Source organism: Octopus sinensis, linkage group LG28, assembly GCF_006345805.1.
Source record: "Octopus sinensis linkage group LG28, ASM634580v1, whole genome shotgun sequence".
In the NCBI taxonomy this organism is placed as follows: Eukaryota; Metazoa; Mollusca; class Cephalopoda; order Octopoda; family Octopodidae; genus Octopus; species Octopus sinensis.
In genome coordinates this window covers 8613750-8628749 of record NC_043024.1, presented here as the reverse complement: position 1 = coordinate 8628749, position 15000 = coordinate 8613750, and the positions used below count along the sequence as shown (strand labels likewise).

Here is a 15000-nt window from a genome sequence, read left to right as displayed (position 1 = left end):
TATGCCAGGTATACCTGAGAAAAGGTTACATACATACTTAGAGCTACCTGTTACATTTGTACAGATTGCCGGTGGTACGTAAAAAGCATTTAAGTGTGCTCGTTACCAGCATTGCCTTACTGGCACGTGAACAAAACATTCGAGCGAGGTCGTTGCCAGTGCCACTGGACTGGCTCCTGTGCAGGTGGCACATAAAAAGCACCATTTGAGCGTGGCTGTTGCCAGTACCGTCAGACTGGTCCTTGTGCTGATCTGCCAGTGTTTCTACAGATGGATGCCCTTCCTAACGCCAATCACTCCAAGAGTATAGTGGGTGCATTTTACATGCCACCGGCACAGGTGCCAGGCAGGGCTGGCAACGGCCACGATCAGATGGTGCTTTTTACGTGCCACCAGCACAGGTGCCAGGCGAGGCTGGCAACAGCCATGATCGGTTGGTGCTTTTTATGTGCCACCAGCACAGGTGCCAGGCGGGGCTGGCAACAGCCATGATCGGTTGGTGCTTTTTACGCGCCACCGGCACAAAGGCCAGTCGAGGCGGCACTGGCAACGGCCATGTTCGGATGGTTCTTTTACACGATATATATATATATATATATATATGTTTATATGAATGTAAAACTTACTTCTTGACTTGACTTGCAGGGCCGTTGATGTTTAAGTTAGCTGCCATCTGGGCCAAACTGAGATCCAAATCTCCCTGAATCAGCTTCATTGGTTCTTTCTTTGAAGGGGTTTGAGTCTGGGGTTGTAACACATCACCGAAAGCATTAAATCCTGGATATAAAGCAGAACACTTTCTATGAGAAACCATACACAATAACAACAACAGCTACAAGAATTCCACTCATTTCTATATGCTTTATAAGAATATTTAACCAATCTCTAATGACTTGTAGGACATCCGGAGAGAGAACCATAACCCTTTCGTTATCAACCCGGCTGAATCCGGATCTGGCTCTGAGTACAAATGTCTTGTTTTTTTTAATTAAAATCTTCCACTAAACCTTAGTCACAATTTATGTTCCCAACACTAGCAGAATGATAACTAATTTATTTTACTAAATTCTTTGTTATATTTAAAATTAATTGAAAGAAACCCAGAGCATCTCAACAGAAATATGGTAACAAAAGGGTTAACAAATTATTAATTTAACCCTTTTGATACCAAGCCGGCTGAAACAGCCTCTGGCTCTGTAGTACAAATGTCTTGTTTCCATAAGTTTTGAATTAAAATCTTCCACCAAACCTTAGTCACAACTTATGTTCCTAACATTAGCTTAATTGTAATTAAATTATTTTACTAAATTCTTTGTTATATTTAAAATTAATTGGAAGAAACACAGAACATCTTAAAATAAAGACAGTAACGAAAGGGTTAGCAAGTAAACCAACCTCTGTCTTTGGTTGATACTTTATTTTATTGACCCCCACCTCCCACTGCCAACAAAGATGAAAGGCAAACTCGACCTCAGGAGAATTTGAACTCAAAACATCAAGAGATGCATTTGCTGTATTTACTTGTGTATGAGTAGTCTCACCCCTAATTTAGTTGTTAGATCTTAGTAGAAAGTTTTTTCCCCTTCATATTTAAATTTACCCTGTGTATAAGTTGCACCCCAGTTTTTTTTTAAATTTTAAATTGTGTACAAAACAGTGAGACATATACAAGAGAATACAGGAATCACCACAAGGGGCATTTTGTGCGACACTGATGGTTCTGCAAATCCAATCTGTCTTAATTAAGTAATTATTTCAGACATGAAGGCCGCAAGATGTCAGAACCATTACCATGTTCAAGAAAATTCTCAGAAGCATTTTCTTCTCACTTTATGTTCAGAGTTTGAATTCCACCAAGGTTGACTTCACCTTTCATCCTTTCGGGGCCAATAAAATAAGGACCAGTCGAGCACTGGGGGGGGGGGGGTTTCAATATAATTGACCAACTGCACCCCACAAAATTTCAGGCCTTGTGCCTATAATAGAAAGATCTATTTCTGACACAGGGAGAAGGCTAGAAATTTGGCGGGGCTGGGACATGTCAATTGTATTAACTCCAGTACTTGACTGGTGTTTATTTTAACGAACCTCAAAAGGATGAAATATTAATGAGAAAACCAGTTAAATAAAATGTAAGAGATTTAAGTGAAAACATTAACTTTTTTTTAGATTTATAATTAAAAATATGTGAGGTATATTTGCCATCTCAATATGGCTAACCACTAAGGGTGGGTGTTACTGTAGCTTTTAGCCCCAGGAGAACATCGTCTCCAGCTGGCTTTAGGCACATAAGGGCACAGAAAGTGTGCCTAAAGCCAGCTGGAGACGATGTTCTCCTGGGGCTAAAAGCTACAGTAACACCCACCCTTAGTGGTTAGCCATATTGAGATGGCAAATATACCTCACATTGTCGTGCAGTTACTGTTTATACCTCGTTCAGAGATTTATTATTAATTAAAAATAAATCAAGGAAAAATAATCAAAATATTACATATCACACACACAAAGTCAGATAAACAAATGTGCTTCTTTTTAAATCCAAAATGTAGAATAAAAACATGTTTAGTGTTGGACATGTGTATGAAGGTGGAGAGGGAATTAAACCCCTCAGTGAACGTGCGGGTGTGTAACGGGGTTGGTGTGTAACTGAAAACAACCAAAGTTATCAGGACTTGAGCCTTGCTGAGCCTCAATTCAACTTGAATTTGCTCAAAATATTTTAGTGCTTCTCCCACACTGGAGAAGCTAGAAATAGATGTTGTCAAAAGAAGGCAGTCCACGAGACCAGCAACGGAACAAGATTTATAATCCATGTCACAACAAACATAATAACTTGCAATGCTTTAACAAGGATATTTAATACAACGATACCAAACTACAGCAGCGAGAGAGAGAGAGAGGCGGTTAGGGACGATGCCCCAATCATTCTGCTCTTGCCACCAGAAAAAAAAAAAAAAAACTGAAATGTAGACATCATCAAGGTATATCACAACAGACATTATTGAATTACTGAAGAAAGTGAAAATGGTTATAAAGGCAAGTGATCGTAAAAAGTAAAACAGAAAATAGTCAGAAGATTTATGCCCCTGCGATTTATGTTTGTGAGGTAAACATGCACAGGGAGATCAAATTTGTTGTTGTTGTTGTTTAAGGCCCCAGGTCAACCTTGAGCAAATCTATAAATCAAAGCAATTCCAAGCATGACCATCATGCCACATTTTCCACTGCTTCTTATATTTTGTTGTTTTTTAATCCCAGGCCAGCTCTGATTAACCCTTTGGTGTTCACATTATTCTGCCAAAATTAATCCTTTTTTATCCACATTGTTTTGAACTAATCAGGCATTATCTTGTAACTATGAGATTTTGATGAGGTAGCTGTTAATTTTTAAAACGATATTGTAGGGTTGGTGTGAGAGACCAGATCTGGCTAGTTTGAACATAAAACAGACAGAATACTTTTGGCCGGATATGGCTGGTTTAAATGCTAAAGGGTTAAGCAGCCAGCCCTATGATTGAAGTTATTTCAGCTGCAACCCTTCTTTTCCGGTGTGCAAGGACTACATGGTTGGCGTGAGGATATAAAGTCAAACTGTGTTATCTTTGATAACTACATACCAGCAACTAGTATATAGTCTGACAGATTAGTCTTTCAGATAATTCAGAAATGACATACTAAAAATAATTACATTTCATAGCTTTGAAATTTTGATGATGTGAGTGTATATTTTTAGAATGATATTGTAGGGTAGGTGTGAGAGGTAGGATCTGGTCAGTTTAAATATTAAAGGTTAAACCCCCAAAAATCTGATTAAACACACCATTTTCCCTGCATTGTAATACCAAAAGATGGTTTCATCATCATAATCATCATCGTTTAATGTCCGTTCTCCATGCTGGCATGGGTTGGACAGTTCAACTGGGGTCTGGGAAGCCAGAAGGCTGCACCAGGCTCCAGTCTGATCTGGCAGTGTTTCTACAGCTGGATGCCCTTCCTAACGCCAACCACTCTGTGGGTGTAGTGGGTGCTTTTTATGTGCCACCGACACAGGTGCCAGACGAGGCTGGCGAACAGATGGTGTTTGTTTCGTGCCACGGGCATGGAAGCCAGTGGATGTGGCACTGGCTACGGCCACGTTCGGTTTCTCTTTGGAATTTCATTACTCCTAATTAGGGATACATCTTGTATGCAAATGCGTGTTATACACAGCATAGCTTTGTTTTTGATAAAATCATAAGATTAATATTTTCCAGAAGATTCAGTATAGTTGATTGAGTTTTGCTACAATATATTAACTGGTACTAAAACTGCTAACGAATAAGGAATAAATACGAGCTAATGAGAAAGTTTTTACATCATTACTTACTCTGCTAAATATAGTAGTGAAATGCCAAATCGTACCCTGCTATCTTAAGGGGGAGAAAAAAAGCAATGGCAAGAAACATGTAGCCCCAGCTATACAAAATAGATGAAATGGTCATGGTTGGAATATGCCTTGGAGATAAACCACAACAGTGGACTGCAGGGAATAATAAAAGAACTAAGAGACAAAAATGATAACAATGGAAAAGGGTCAAAAGACATATATATATATATATATATATATATATATAATATATAGAAAAAAACAACAAAGCAAATAATAATTCTTTCTCCTATAGACATAAAGCCTGAAATTTTGGGGGGAGAGGACTAGTCAATTACATCAACCCCATTAGTTAACTGGTACTTATATTCTCAACCCTGAAAGGATGAAAAGCAAAGTCCAGCCCAGGTGGAATTTGAACTCAAAATATAAAGACAGATAAAATACTGTTAAACACTTTGACCGGCGTGCCAACAATTCTGCCAGCTTGTCACCGTCACAAAGCAACTAACGGTTTCAACTTTTGACACAAGGCCAGCAATTTCAGGGACGGGGGGGGGGTAAGTCGGTTACATCAGCCCCAGCACCTGACTAGGACTTGTTTTATTGACCCTGAAAGGATGAAAGGCAAAGTTGACCATGGCAGAATTTGAACTCAGAATGTAAAGACAGACGAAATACTGCATGTGGTTGAGAAGCAAACTTCTTACCACACAGCCACCCCTGCACCTATACATGAAGATAATGAAATGCAAGGCACCAAATAACAGAATCAGTCTAGACAATATAAATGCTGAATTTCTATGAAACTAACAGATGAAAGACATCACAGAAAATAATGATGGTGGTCGTTTAAAAAATTAGTTGATTATAGAAAACATATCAAAGACTTTACAAAGAAGAATATTTTGAGTGCATCGCATACAAAGAATGGATAGAAATAAGGAAGAGAGGGGAAGAAGAGGTGCAATGGTTAGAGAAACTGCAGGAGTTTAGGACTAAATATGGTATTTACAAAGATTTGATTGGCCTGGGTAGAAAAGTAGAACACACTTATCCAAGTTGCCAAGCAATGGGATTGAACCTGTGGCCATGTGGTTGAAAAGTAAACTGCTTACCACAGAGCCATGCCTGCACATAAGACAGACAGATTGACACACAAACGAACTGCAGACTTTCCTCAGAGCTGACAAATAGTTTCATGTCACAGCTGCAAATCATCATTCCATTCCCTTTTTTATTATTACCACAGCTGTAAACTGTCAGACCATGGCATTTAGTTTGCATGGTCTGATGACTTGTCCATCAGACAAGAAACTACTAGTAACATCAATGAAAATCTCATATACATACATGCATATACACACACACACACACACATATATATATATATATATAATATATTATATATATATATATATATAATATAATATATATATATATATAGCTGTTGGGGGTGTTTGTCTCCCCTTCGTAAATATATAAGGACACAGGAAATGTGTCAAGGCCTCCAGGAAGCGTCGATGCTTCCTAGGGCTAAACAGCGGTGGTGTAATTCCCTTACAGGACTGTCACGTTAAGTTGACAGTATACAACCACTCTATCGCTCCACCACTGCTCATGTCTCTATGAGATATTTAGAAATTTAATATTTCTGATATAATATATATATATATATATATATTCATTTATGCCAGCAACTCTCTTTTCTGTCCCGTGTAAAAGACTCCTTTATATTTTAATACTCTTCATGTCTTTTGGTCTAAGCCCTATGTCTCTAGCCTCTGTGTTTCCAGATGAGTGATTCCATGTTTTCCAGCACCGAAATCCTAATGACTAGACAAAATCAGGGCTGATGAAATGGATTTATCCTTGACTGTTTGACCTTCCTCTTAATTATTGCACACATCTTTATAACTTTGATTTCATATATATAAATACAGCCATACACACAATATATCTCTATATATCCATATACACACATATATACATACATAGACTCTCTCACATGCACATAATGTTTATTTAATTCTTTTTTAACTCGCAGGAATAATTATTCAGTTTAAATTATACACTTTACACTGAGTATTGAAAACTGTCATCCTCTTTCATTGACAAACTGTGATATCTAAAAGTTTCTGCACATATACACACACATTTTTAATGTAGATTTCCTATTTTATAGGCCAGATATTCAGAGACTAACATATTAAATGGTGTTTATTTAACCTATATAAATATATACATACAAATACGGATGTGTATGCATAATGAACAGTTCATTAAATACTGGAGCCTGCCTTAAAAGTTCAGGTTTCACATTGCAGAGAAGGAAGGACAGCTCAAGGAATTTGGCAAACCTTGTAATACTTCTAAGATTAAATCATATGACTTATTGAAGCAACAGTAAACTCTATAGAGAAAAAAAATATGGGACAAATTTCCAACTGAGGGTAAAAATAGCTTTGGTCTTATCAGTGCTAAGGATATCAGAAGAAGAAGGGAAATAACCCTGATAGAAATATCCCAAGTGTAGCTCTCTCTCTCTCTCTTTATTCTTTTACTTGTTTCAGTCATTTGACTGCGGCCATGCTGGAGCACTGCCTTTAATCGAGCAACTCGACCCCGGGACTTATTCTTTTCTAAGCCCAGTACTTATTCTATCGGCCTCTTTTGCCGAACCGCTAAGTAACAGGGACATAAACACACCAGCATCGTTGTCCATCAATGCTAGGGGGACAAACACAGACACACAAACATACACACACACGCATATATATATATATATACATATATACGAGGGGCTTCTTTCAGTTTCCGTCTACCAAATCCACTCACAAGGTTTTGGTCGGCCCGAGGCTATAGTAGAAGACACTTGCCCAAGGTGCCATGCAGTGGGACTGAACCCGGAACCATGTAGTTGGGAAGCAAGCTACTTACCACATAGCCACTCCTGCAGCTAATTCCTTGTATTTTTTACAAAAAAAAGGGATAAATACCCTTCCCAAATTATATAGACTCATAGGACCAGATTCCTGGTTTCTGTGACATAAATATTCCTCCCATCACAGGATGCCAGTCTGTTGCGAAGATTACTCATTTTTGCTAGCTGAATGGACTGGAGCAATGTGAAATGAAGTATTTTGCTCAAGAACACAACGCGTTGCCCAGTCCAGGAATCGAAACCACAATCTTATGATCATGAGTCCAACACCCTAACCACTAAGCCATATGCCTCAACAGTTCTTTGTCAAACTCTGTAAATTCTCAAACAATTCCTGCATCCAGCTGATTCCGGATGAGAGAGTGTAGGGGATGCTACACAAGTTTCTCCGACTCAACATCTTCATCTTCATCATCATCGTTTAACGTCCGTTTTCCGCACTAGCACGGGTTGGACAGTTCGACCGGGGTTTGGGAAGCCAGGAGGCTGCACCAGGCTCCAGTCTGATCTGGCAGAGTTTCTACAGCTGGATGCCCTTCCTAACACCAACCACTCTGAGAGTGTAGTGGGTGCTTTTTACGTGCCACCGGCACAGGTGCCAGGGGAGTCTGGCAGCGGCCTCGATCGGTTGGTGCTTTTAACATGCCAGTCACATACAAATAACTTTGGGTCCAACTGACATACGCTTCTTGGAACACCAAACAAACGATGGGTCCTTTACTTTGTGCCGATCATAAACACACATACATCTGCAACAACAAAATACCATCATTTCCTGCTTGCAAGGACTCATGGAAGATGTTGTATTGACATGAACAGTCATGATACTGTGGTTTCCACACACCACTGCATCCTTCATTGTTGAAGTTGTGGTCTTCATCAATCACTGATAGATTAACAGAGGACTTACAAGCTAGTTTTGTAGTTGTTTCTTCTCAAGCCATGCCTGGCTCATAAGGGCTGGTTTCCCGGTTTCCTTGGCGTATAGGTTCCCCACCTGGATGGGACGCCAGTCCATCGCAGGAGAAAAGAGTGAGAGAAAGTTGTGGCGAAGGAGTCAGCAGAAGTTCGCCATTACCTTCTGCCGGAGCCGTGTGGGGCTTAGGTGTTTTCGCTCATAAACACACACATCGCCCGGTCTGAGATTCGAACCCGCGATCCCTCGACCGCGAGTCCGCTGCTCTAACCACTAGGCCATGTGCCTCCACTTACAAGCTAGTGGACCTCATCAAACTATGCAAACCTGTAGCATTTCTAAGCAAAGTAGTGGAACAGGCCAAAATTTCATATTAGCTTCTAGGACCTGCTTCTAAACTGGGTAGTGGATTTCAATGCAGTTTTAAAAGAGCCTATGGAACCTACATACAAAGGCAGATGGATGGCTTACCAAGACTTTATACCAGCATTTGGTACCTATTTACAAAGACATGTGGTGGTCTTGGCCAAAATTTTATACCAGCCAATGGTACCTACTTACAAAAGGGTTTATTGACAGCTAGATCTACTGACCATGATTACCAATACAGCATCGAGGCAAGACAAACTTCCCACAGACATGCTGGTCATTCAGTAAACACACCGATTCTGTCCTCCATGCTTTCCATGAAGGAGGATAACTTATTTTATCAACATCCGAAAGGATGAAAGGCAAAGTCAACCATGGTAGAATTTGAACTTGGGACGTAGCGGCAGACGAAATACCACTAAGCATTTTGCCCAGCGTGCTAATGGTTCTGCCAACTTACAACCTCAACAATAACAATAATAATAACCCTTTCTATTATAGGCACACGGCCTGAAATTTGTGGGAGGGGGTTAAGTTGATTACATTGAACCCATTACTCAACTGGTACTTAATTTATCGACCCCGAAAGGATGAAAGGCAAAGTCGACCTCGGCAGAATTTGAACTCAGGACGTGAAGACAGAGAAAATACCACTAAGCATTTCGCTTGGCGTGCTAACCATTCTGCCAGCTTCCCACCTTAATAGTAATAATAAAGAGAAAGAATTTAAAAAAACAGAAATCTGGAATAAAATTAATAGAACATCTCACAATCAAAGAGGGAAATAAAATAAATCTTCAAAACAAGGTTTGTGTGAGCCATGCTGACGTAAGAAGAAGAAGAAGAAGAAGGAGGAATGAGAAAAGAAGACAAAACTATATCTACGTCTACCTCGGAATACAACGTCGATAGGTACAGTAAGAGTGATTATTATGTGGGTAGTGATGACAACCAAGGAAAGAAATAAGAACAACAACATCGATGACAACAATAATAATAATAATAATAATAATAGTAGCTCTTTCAATTAAATGACAGAAAACAATAATAACAATACAAAGAAAATTTGAGGAATAGAAATCAAACAACCGTCATACAAGATGAAGAAAGAATAACTAAGATGTCTACAGAGATAATTTAGGAAAAAAACATAGAAAAAAGATTGCTTGCATACACACACAATATATTATATATATATTTATTATATATTATATATATATAACATATATATATATTATATATATATATATATATTACATATTATATATATATACATATTATATATATTATATATATATATATATATACATATTATATATATTATATATATATAATATTATATATATTATATATATATATTACATATTATATATTATATATATATACATATTATATATATTATATATATTATATATATATACATATTATATATATTATAATATATATTATATATATACATATATTATATATATATATATATATCATATTATATATATTATATATATACATATATATATATATTATCTCTATATATATTATATATATATATAGATAGATATAATATATATATATATAGATATATCATATATATATAATATATATATAGATAGATAGATATATATATAATATATATATATATGCACAGTGTGTGTGTGTGTGTGTGTTGGTCAGCAAGCTGGAATGGTAGTACCTGGGTCAGATCCAGTGGTCATTGCAGGACTAGTTAAGTCCTGCAGTCCTGTAGAGTAAACGAGAAAATAATATCAACAGAGTTAGCCCTAAACGATAAATATATAAACAGTGATGGTGGTGATGATGATGATGATATAACAATGGTGATGATGATGATGACAATAATGATGATGATGGTGATGATTCACATCTACATAAGGCCAAACATCTGAAGGCACAGTTGATTGAGTGAAACCCCGGTGTGCAGATGGCTTAATTCGTTTTATCGACCCCAGGAGAACGAAAAGTAAAGCTGATCCACCACTAGGGTTTGAACTTGTACTATAAAAAGGATGGAACCAAATTACCTAACAACAACAACAACAAAATAATAATAATAAGGATTTCACATTTTGGTTAAAGGAAGAGAAAATCAATTACATTAACCCCAGAAATCTATTGGTATTCATTTTATCAACCCTCAACAGGACAAAAGGTAAATTCAACCTTGGTGGAATTTGAACTCAGAACGTGAAGATAGATGAAATGTGTGCTAATGATTTTGTCGGCTCGCTGCCTTAATAATAATAATAATAACAATCCTTTATACTACAGGCACAAGGGCTGAACTTTTGGGGGGAGGGAGCAAGTTGATTACATTGGCCCTAGTGCTTCACTGGTACTTAATTTATCAACCCCCGAAAGGATGAAAGGCAAAGTCGACCATGGCAGAATTTGAACTCAGAACATGAAGGCGGACCAAATAATGCTGAACAATTCTACCAGCTCACTACCTTAATAATAATAATAATAATAATGTGCCCTAGGAATGATAGCAAAAGGGGCTGATTGCTACCTATTTCAGATACCAGGAAACCCATAATGGCAGAAATTCAAGATAGTGCTCATATCCTATGCAAAATACTTTCTTTGTAATCTCAAGTTTTAAAACAAACAAAATTTTCTTATGGTTTCTTAAACATTCACTAGTACAACATTAAGTACAAAAACCAAATATATAGCATCCTAGGCATAACACCAACACAAACTTCCAACTTGTTGTCTCTTGAGGTCTCTGGGTGAGACTTGGAGCCAACTTGTGAAAATACAAAGCAAAAGTCAAACATATAATAATAATAATAATGATAATCCTTTCTACATCAGGCACATCATGGCAAATTGGTTAGCAATTTGGAAGGGAAATGGCAAGTTAATTACAATTATTTCAACATCAATATTTGATTGTTATTTCATTTTATCTCCCAGAAATGATGAAATTCTGCAAAGTTGACCCAGGCAGGAATTAAACCCGAGAATGTAAAGAACTACAAAAGATATCCCAAGGTATATTGACACAAAATACAATTCTGTGAATCCAAGAATGGGGTGGGGGATGAATAAAATAGTTTCTGATGACTTATATTTTGGGAAGGTCTGTGGTCAAGTGATTAGGGTGTGGTACTCATAATTGTAAGATCAAGGTTTCGATTCCCAGACAGACCAGATGATGTGTTGTGTTCTTGAGCAAAACAACACTTCATTTCATGTTGCTGCTCCAGTTCACACATTTGTAAAGGAGTTCCAGTAATACCTGAGAAGTTAACTGTATAAAGGACCAGTGTCCCAGTCAGTGGGGGAGAGTTGTAGTCTCAATTAAACTGGGTTAAATTCCCACCTAACGAGTCTTGGTGCTCATGACAGAAAAAGGTCGAAGCTTAAACTTTAGTAGCACACAGTAGAAGTAGTAGTAACAGTACTGGTGGTGGTGGCACTGGAGTTGGGTTCCCCCAAACAAGAGGAAGTCATTTGTTCAGCACATATAAAACTGTTCTATACACAGCAAGAAGGAAGAAAAGTGACTTAAAATGAAAAATACAAGAAAAAAGTAGTGAATGTAAACTAAAAAGGAAAAAAAAACTGAGATGAATGACTGAGAAAGACATTTGTATGGTATGAATGCACATTATATATATATATATATATATATATATATATATCTATATATATATATATATATATATAGACACACACCATAGTTATTACACATATACATAATATACAATTATTATACATATACACTCTCATATGTATATAAAACACAATTACCATTCATATGCATATATATATATATATATAAATTAGAAAAAAACCACCTTTTATCAATTCAAAATGAATTATTAAATTACACCATCTAGAAAATTACATATAATAGAAATATTAAATATAAGATAAAAATACTACACCAATAATTAAGTAATGTGCAAAATAATAATAAAACGTTTATATTTAAAAACATATACATATAAACCAAATATGTACGTTTTTATTATTTTTTTGCAATTTACTTAATCTTCGGTATATTATTGTTATTTTAATTTTAATGTCTATAATATGTAATTTTCTAGATGGTTTAATTTAATTGTTCATTTTGAATTGATAAAAGGTGTTTTTTTCTAATTTATATATATGTATATACACAACTGTGTATATATGCAATTGCATCCATTTTTACACACACACACACACACATTTTTATATATTCATAATCTGGAGACTGGTAGCAAATGGCCACAGTGCTCAAAACAAAAAAAATATCAAATTTAGTGCTAGACAACAGGAGGATTTGCTCAAGTGTCCTGCCAGAGAAAACCATGTTGCACAAGCTGAAGCTGAACGACATCAAATGAAAATAGAATTATTTCTCCAACAACCTAATAAGCAAAGATTAGCTCTATGTTATAGCAGAAGGTAGAAGAGACTTGCCCAAAGAACCGTGCAGTGGAACTGAACTCAAAGCCACATTGTTAATAGCAGAAGAGGAATTTAGCTAAAGTGATCAATAAAGTTAGGTCCAGTATACAGAAACAATATATATATATATATATGTAAGAAATGTGCAGAAAATACAATATTAAACCACACCTATATTGTTGCAACCACTAAGTCTCACCCACAAGATGAATCAAAAAGTAAAAAATATAAAATGCTTGAATAAAAACCCAAACAACTTTACAGTCAGATGAAACCCACAACAAGGGAAACTAGGAAGTCTGTCAATCCCTTCTCTAAATTTATATATATATATTTGACTGGTAATGTTTTCTTAAAATAACATACATAGAAGCCATGAACTTTTTCTTAGTTCAGTTAGTCTACATATCAACATTAATTATAAACTGTGATAGGATTTAATCAATATTAGCCGGTACCATGTCTAACCTATATACATGAGTGTGTGTGTGTGTGTATATATATATATATACATACACACACACACACATATATATACACATACACTCTCATGTTTGTTCAATGTATATTTTCCTGTTCCCGGCATTGTTAGATAGATAAGGCACTTGAGACAGGATTTTTACGGCCAGTTGCTCAACTGACACCAAACTTCACTTGTTTCCCAAGTAACAGAATTTAATCTCTGAGGAACTGTAAAGTGCAGAGATAGTGGGTGGTTTGTTGTCAAGAAATGTCAACAAACATCACCAGTTGCAGCCCAACCATGAATGGTGACACCACTGCTTACAGCTCAACTGCAAATGATGTAGCTTACCACAGATTGAAATCACAGATGTACATGCACATACTTGCATATATATATATATATATATGCATAGATATACACACACTTGTGAAGGCACATGGCTCAGTGGTTAGAGTGTTGAGCTTATGATCGTGAGATTGTGAGCATGAATCCCGGACCGGGCTGCGTGTTGTGTTCTTGAGCAAGACACTTTATTTCACGTTGCTCCAGTTCACTCAGCCATAGAAATGAGTTGCGATATCAAAGGTGCCAAGCTGTATCAGCCTTTGCCTTTCCCTCAGATAACACTGGTGGCGTGGAGAGGGGAGGCTGGTATGCATGGGCGACTGCTGGTCTTCCATAAACAACCTTGTCTGGACTTGTGCCTGGGAGGGTAACTTTCTAGGTGCAATCCCATGGTCTGTGTCATGACCGAGAGAGGGTCTCAGATACACACACTACAGGTTTCTTTCAGTTTTCATCTACCAAATTCCCTAATAAGCAAAGATTGTCTCTATACCATAGCAGGAGGGGGAAGACACTTGCCCAAAGTACCATGCAGTGGGACTGAACTCAAAGCCACATTGTTAAGAATTTAAGGGTCACTATGTTTCACTGCAGTTTCTTGCTGTCAGAGTGTATGTCAGATGGCATATCGACAAAGAGTTTTTGAAATGCTAGAATAGAGTCATCATTGGCCTTGGAGTCCCCAGTTGCAAACTCCCCACTGATCTTGTGTGTTTATACCCAGCAGATTACTGTCATAAACAAAGAACCATGTAGAACTCCTTGTTTTCCCTTCTACCAGGCAGGATAGTCCTTAAAATGCTCATAAGTGTTGTCCTCCCTTCTCCGGCTGAGCCATTAATAATACTCTCTCTCTCTTTTACTCTTTTTGACTTGTTTCAGTCATTTGACTGCGGCCATGCTGGAGCACCGCCTTTAGTCGAGCAACTCGACCCCGGGATTTATTCTTTGTAAGCCCAGTACTTATTCTATCGGTCTCTTTTGCCGAACCGCTAAGTGACGGGGACGTAAACACACCAGCATCGGTTGTCAAGCAATGCTAGGGGGACAAACACAGACACACACACACACACACATATATATATATATTATATATATATATATATATATATATATATATATATACGACGGGCTTCTTTCAATTTCCGTCTACCAAATCCACTCACAAGGCA

The 15000-nt window shown here is 37.1% G+C and overlaps 1 protein-coding gene across 23 annotated transcripts in view; it reads right to left on the bottom strand.

Annotated features, from left to right (window-relative positions):
* The window catches only part of LOC115225831 (phosphatidylinositol-binding clathrin assembly protein LAP), a 316618-nt gene that overhangs the window by 36788 nt on the left and 264830 nt on the right, over window positions 1-15000 (bottom strand). For 16 of the 23 annotated variants that reach the window (XR_005004160.1, XM_029796810.2, XM_029796811.2 and 13 more), the window contains 2 exons: window positions 10286-10333; window positions 627-777 (listed from right to left, as the gene is read on the bottom strand). Coding sequence is in view for 22 of the 23 variants with exons in the window: in XM_029796810.2 (XP_029652670.1) it covers window positions 627-777; window positions 10286-10333 (199 nt within the window). In the remaining variant the exon portion in view is untranslated. The remainder of the gene's footprint in view (window positions 1-626; window positions 778-10285; window positions 10334-15000) is intronic. The other 7 variants (XM_036514605.1, XM_036514610.1, XM_036514611.1 and 4 more) reach the window with 1 other exon arrangement.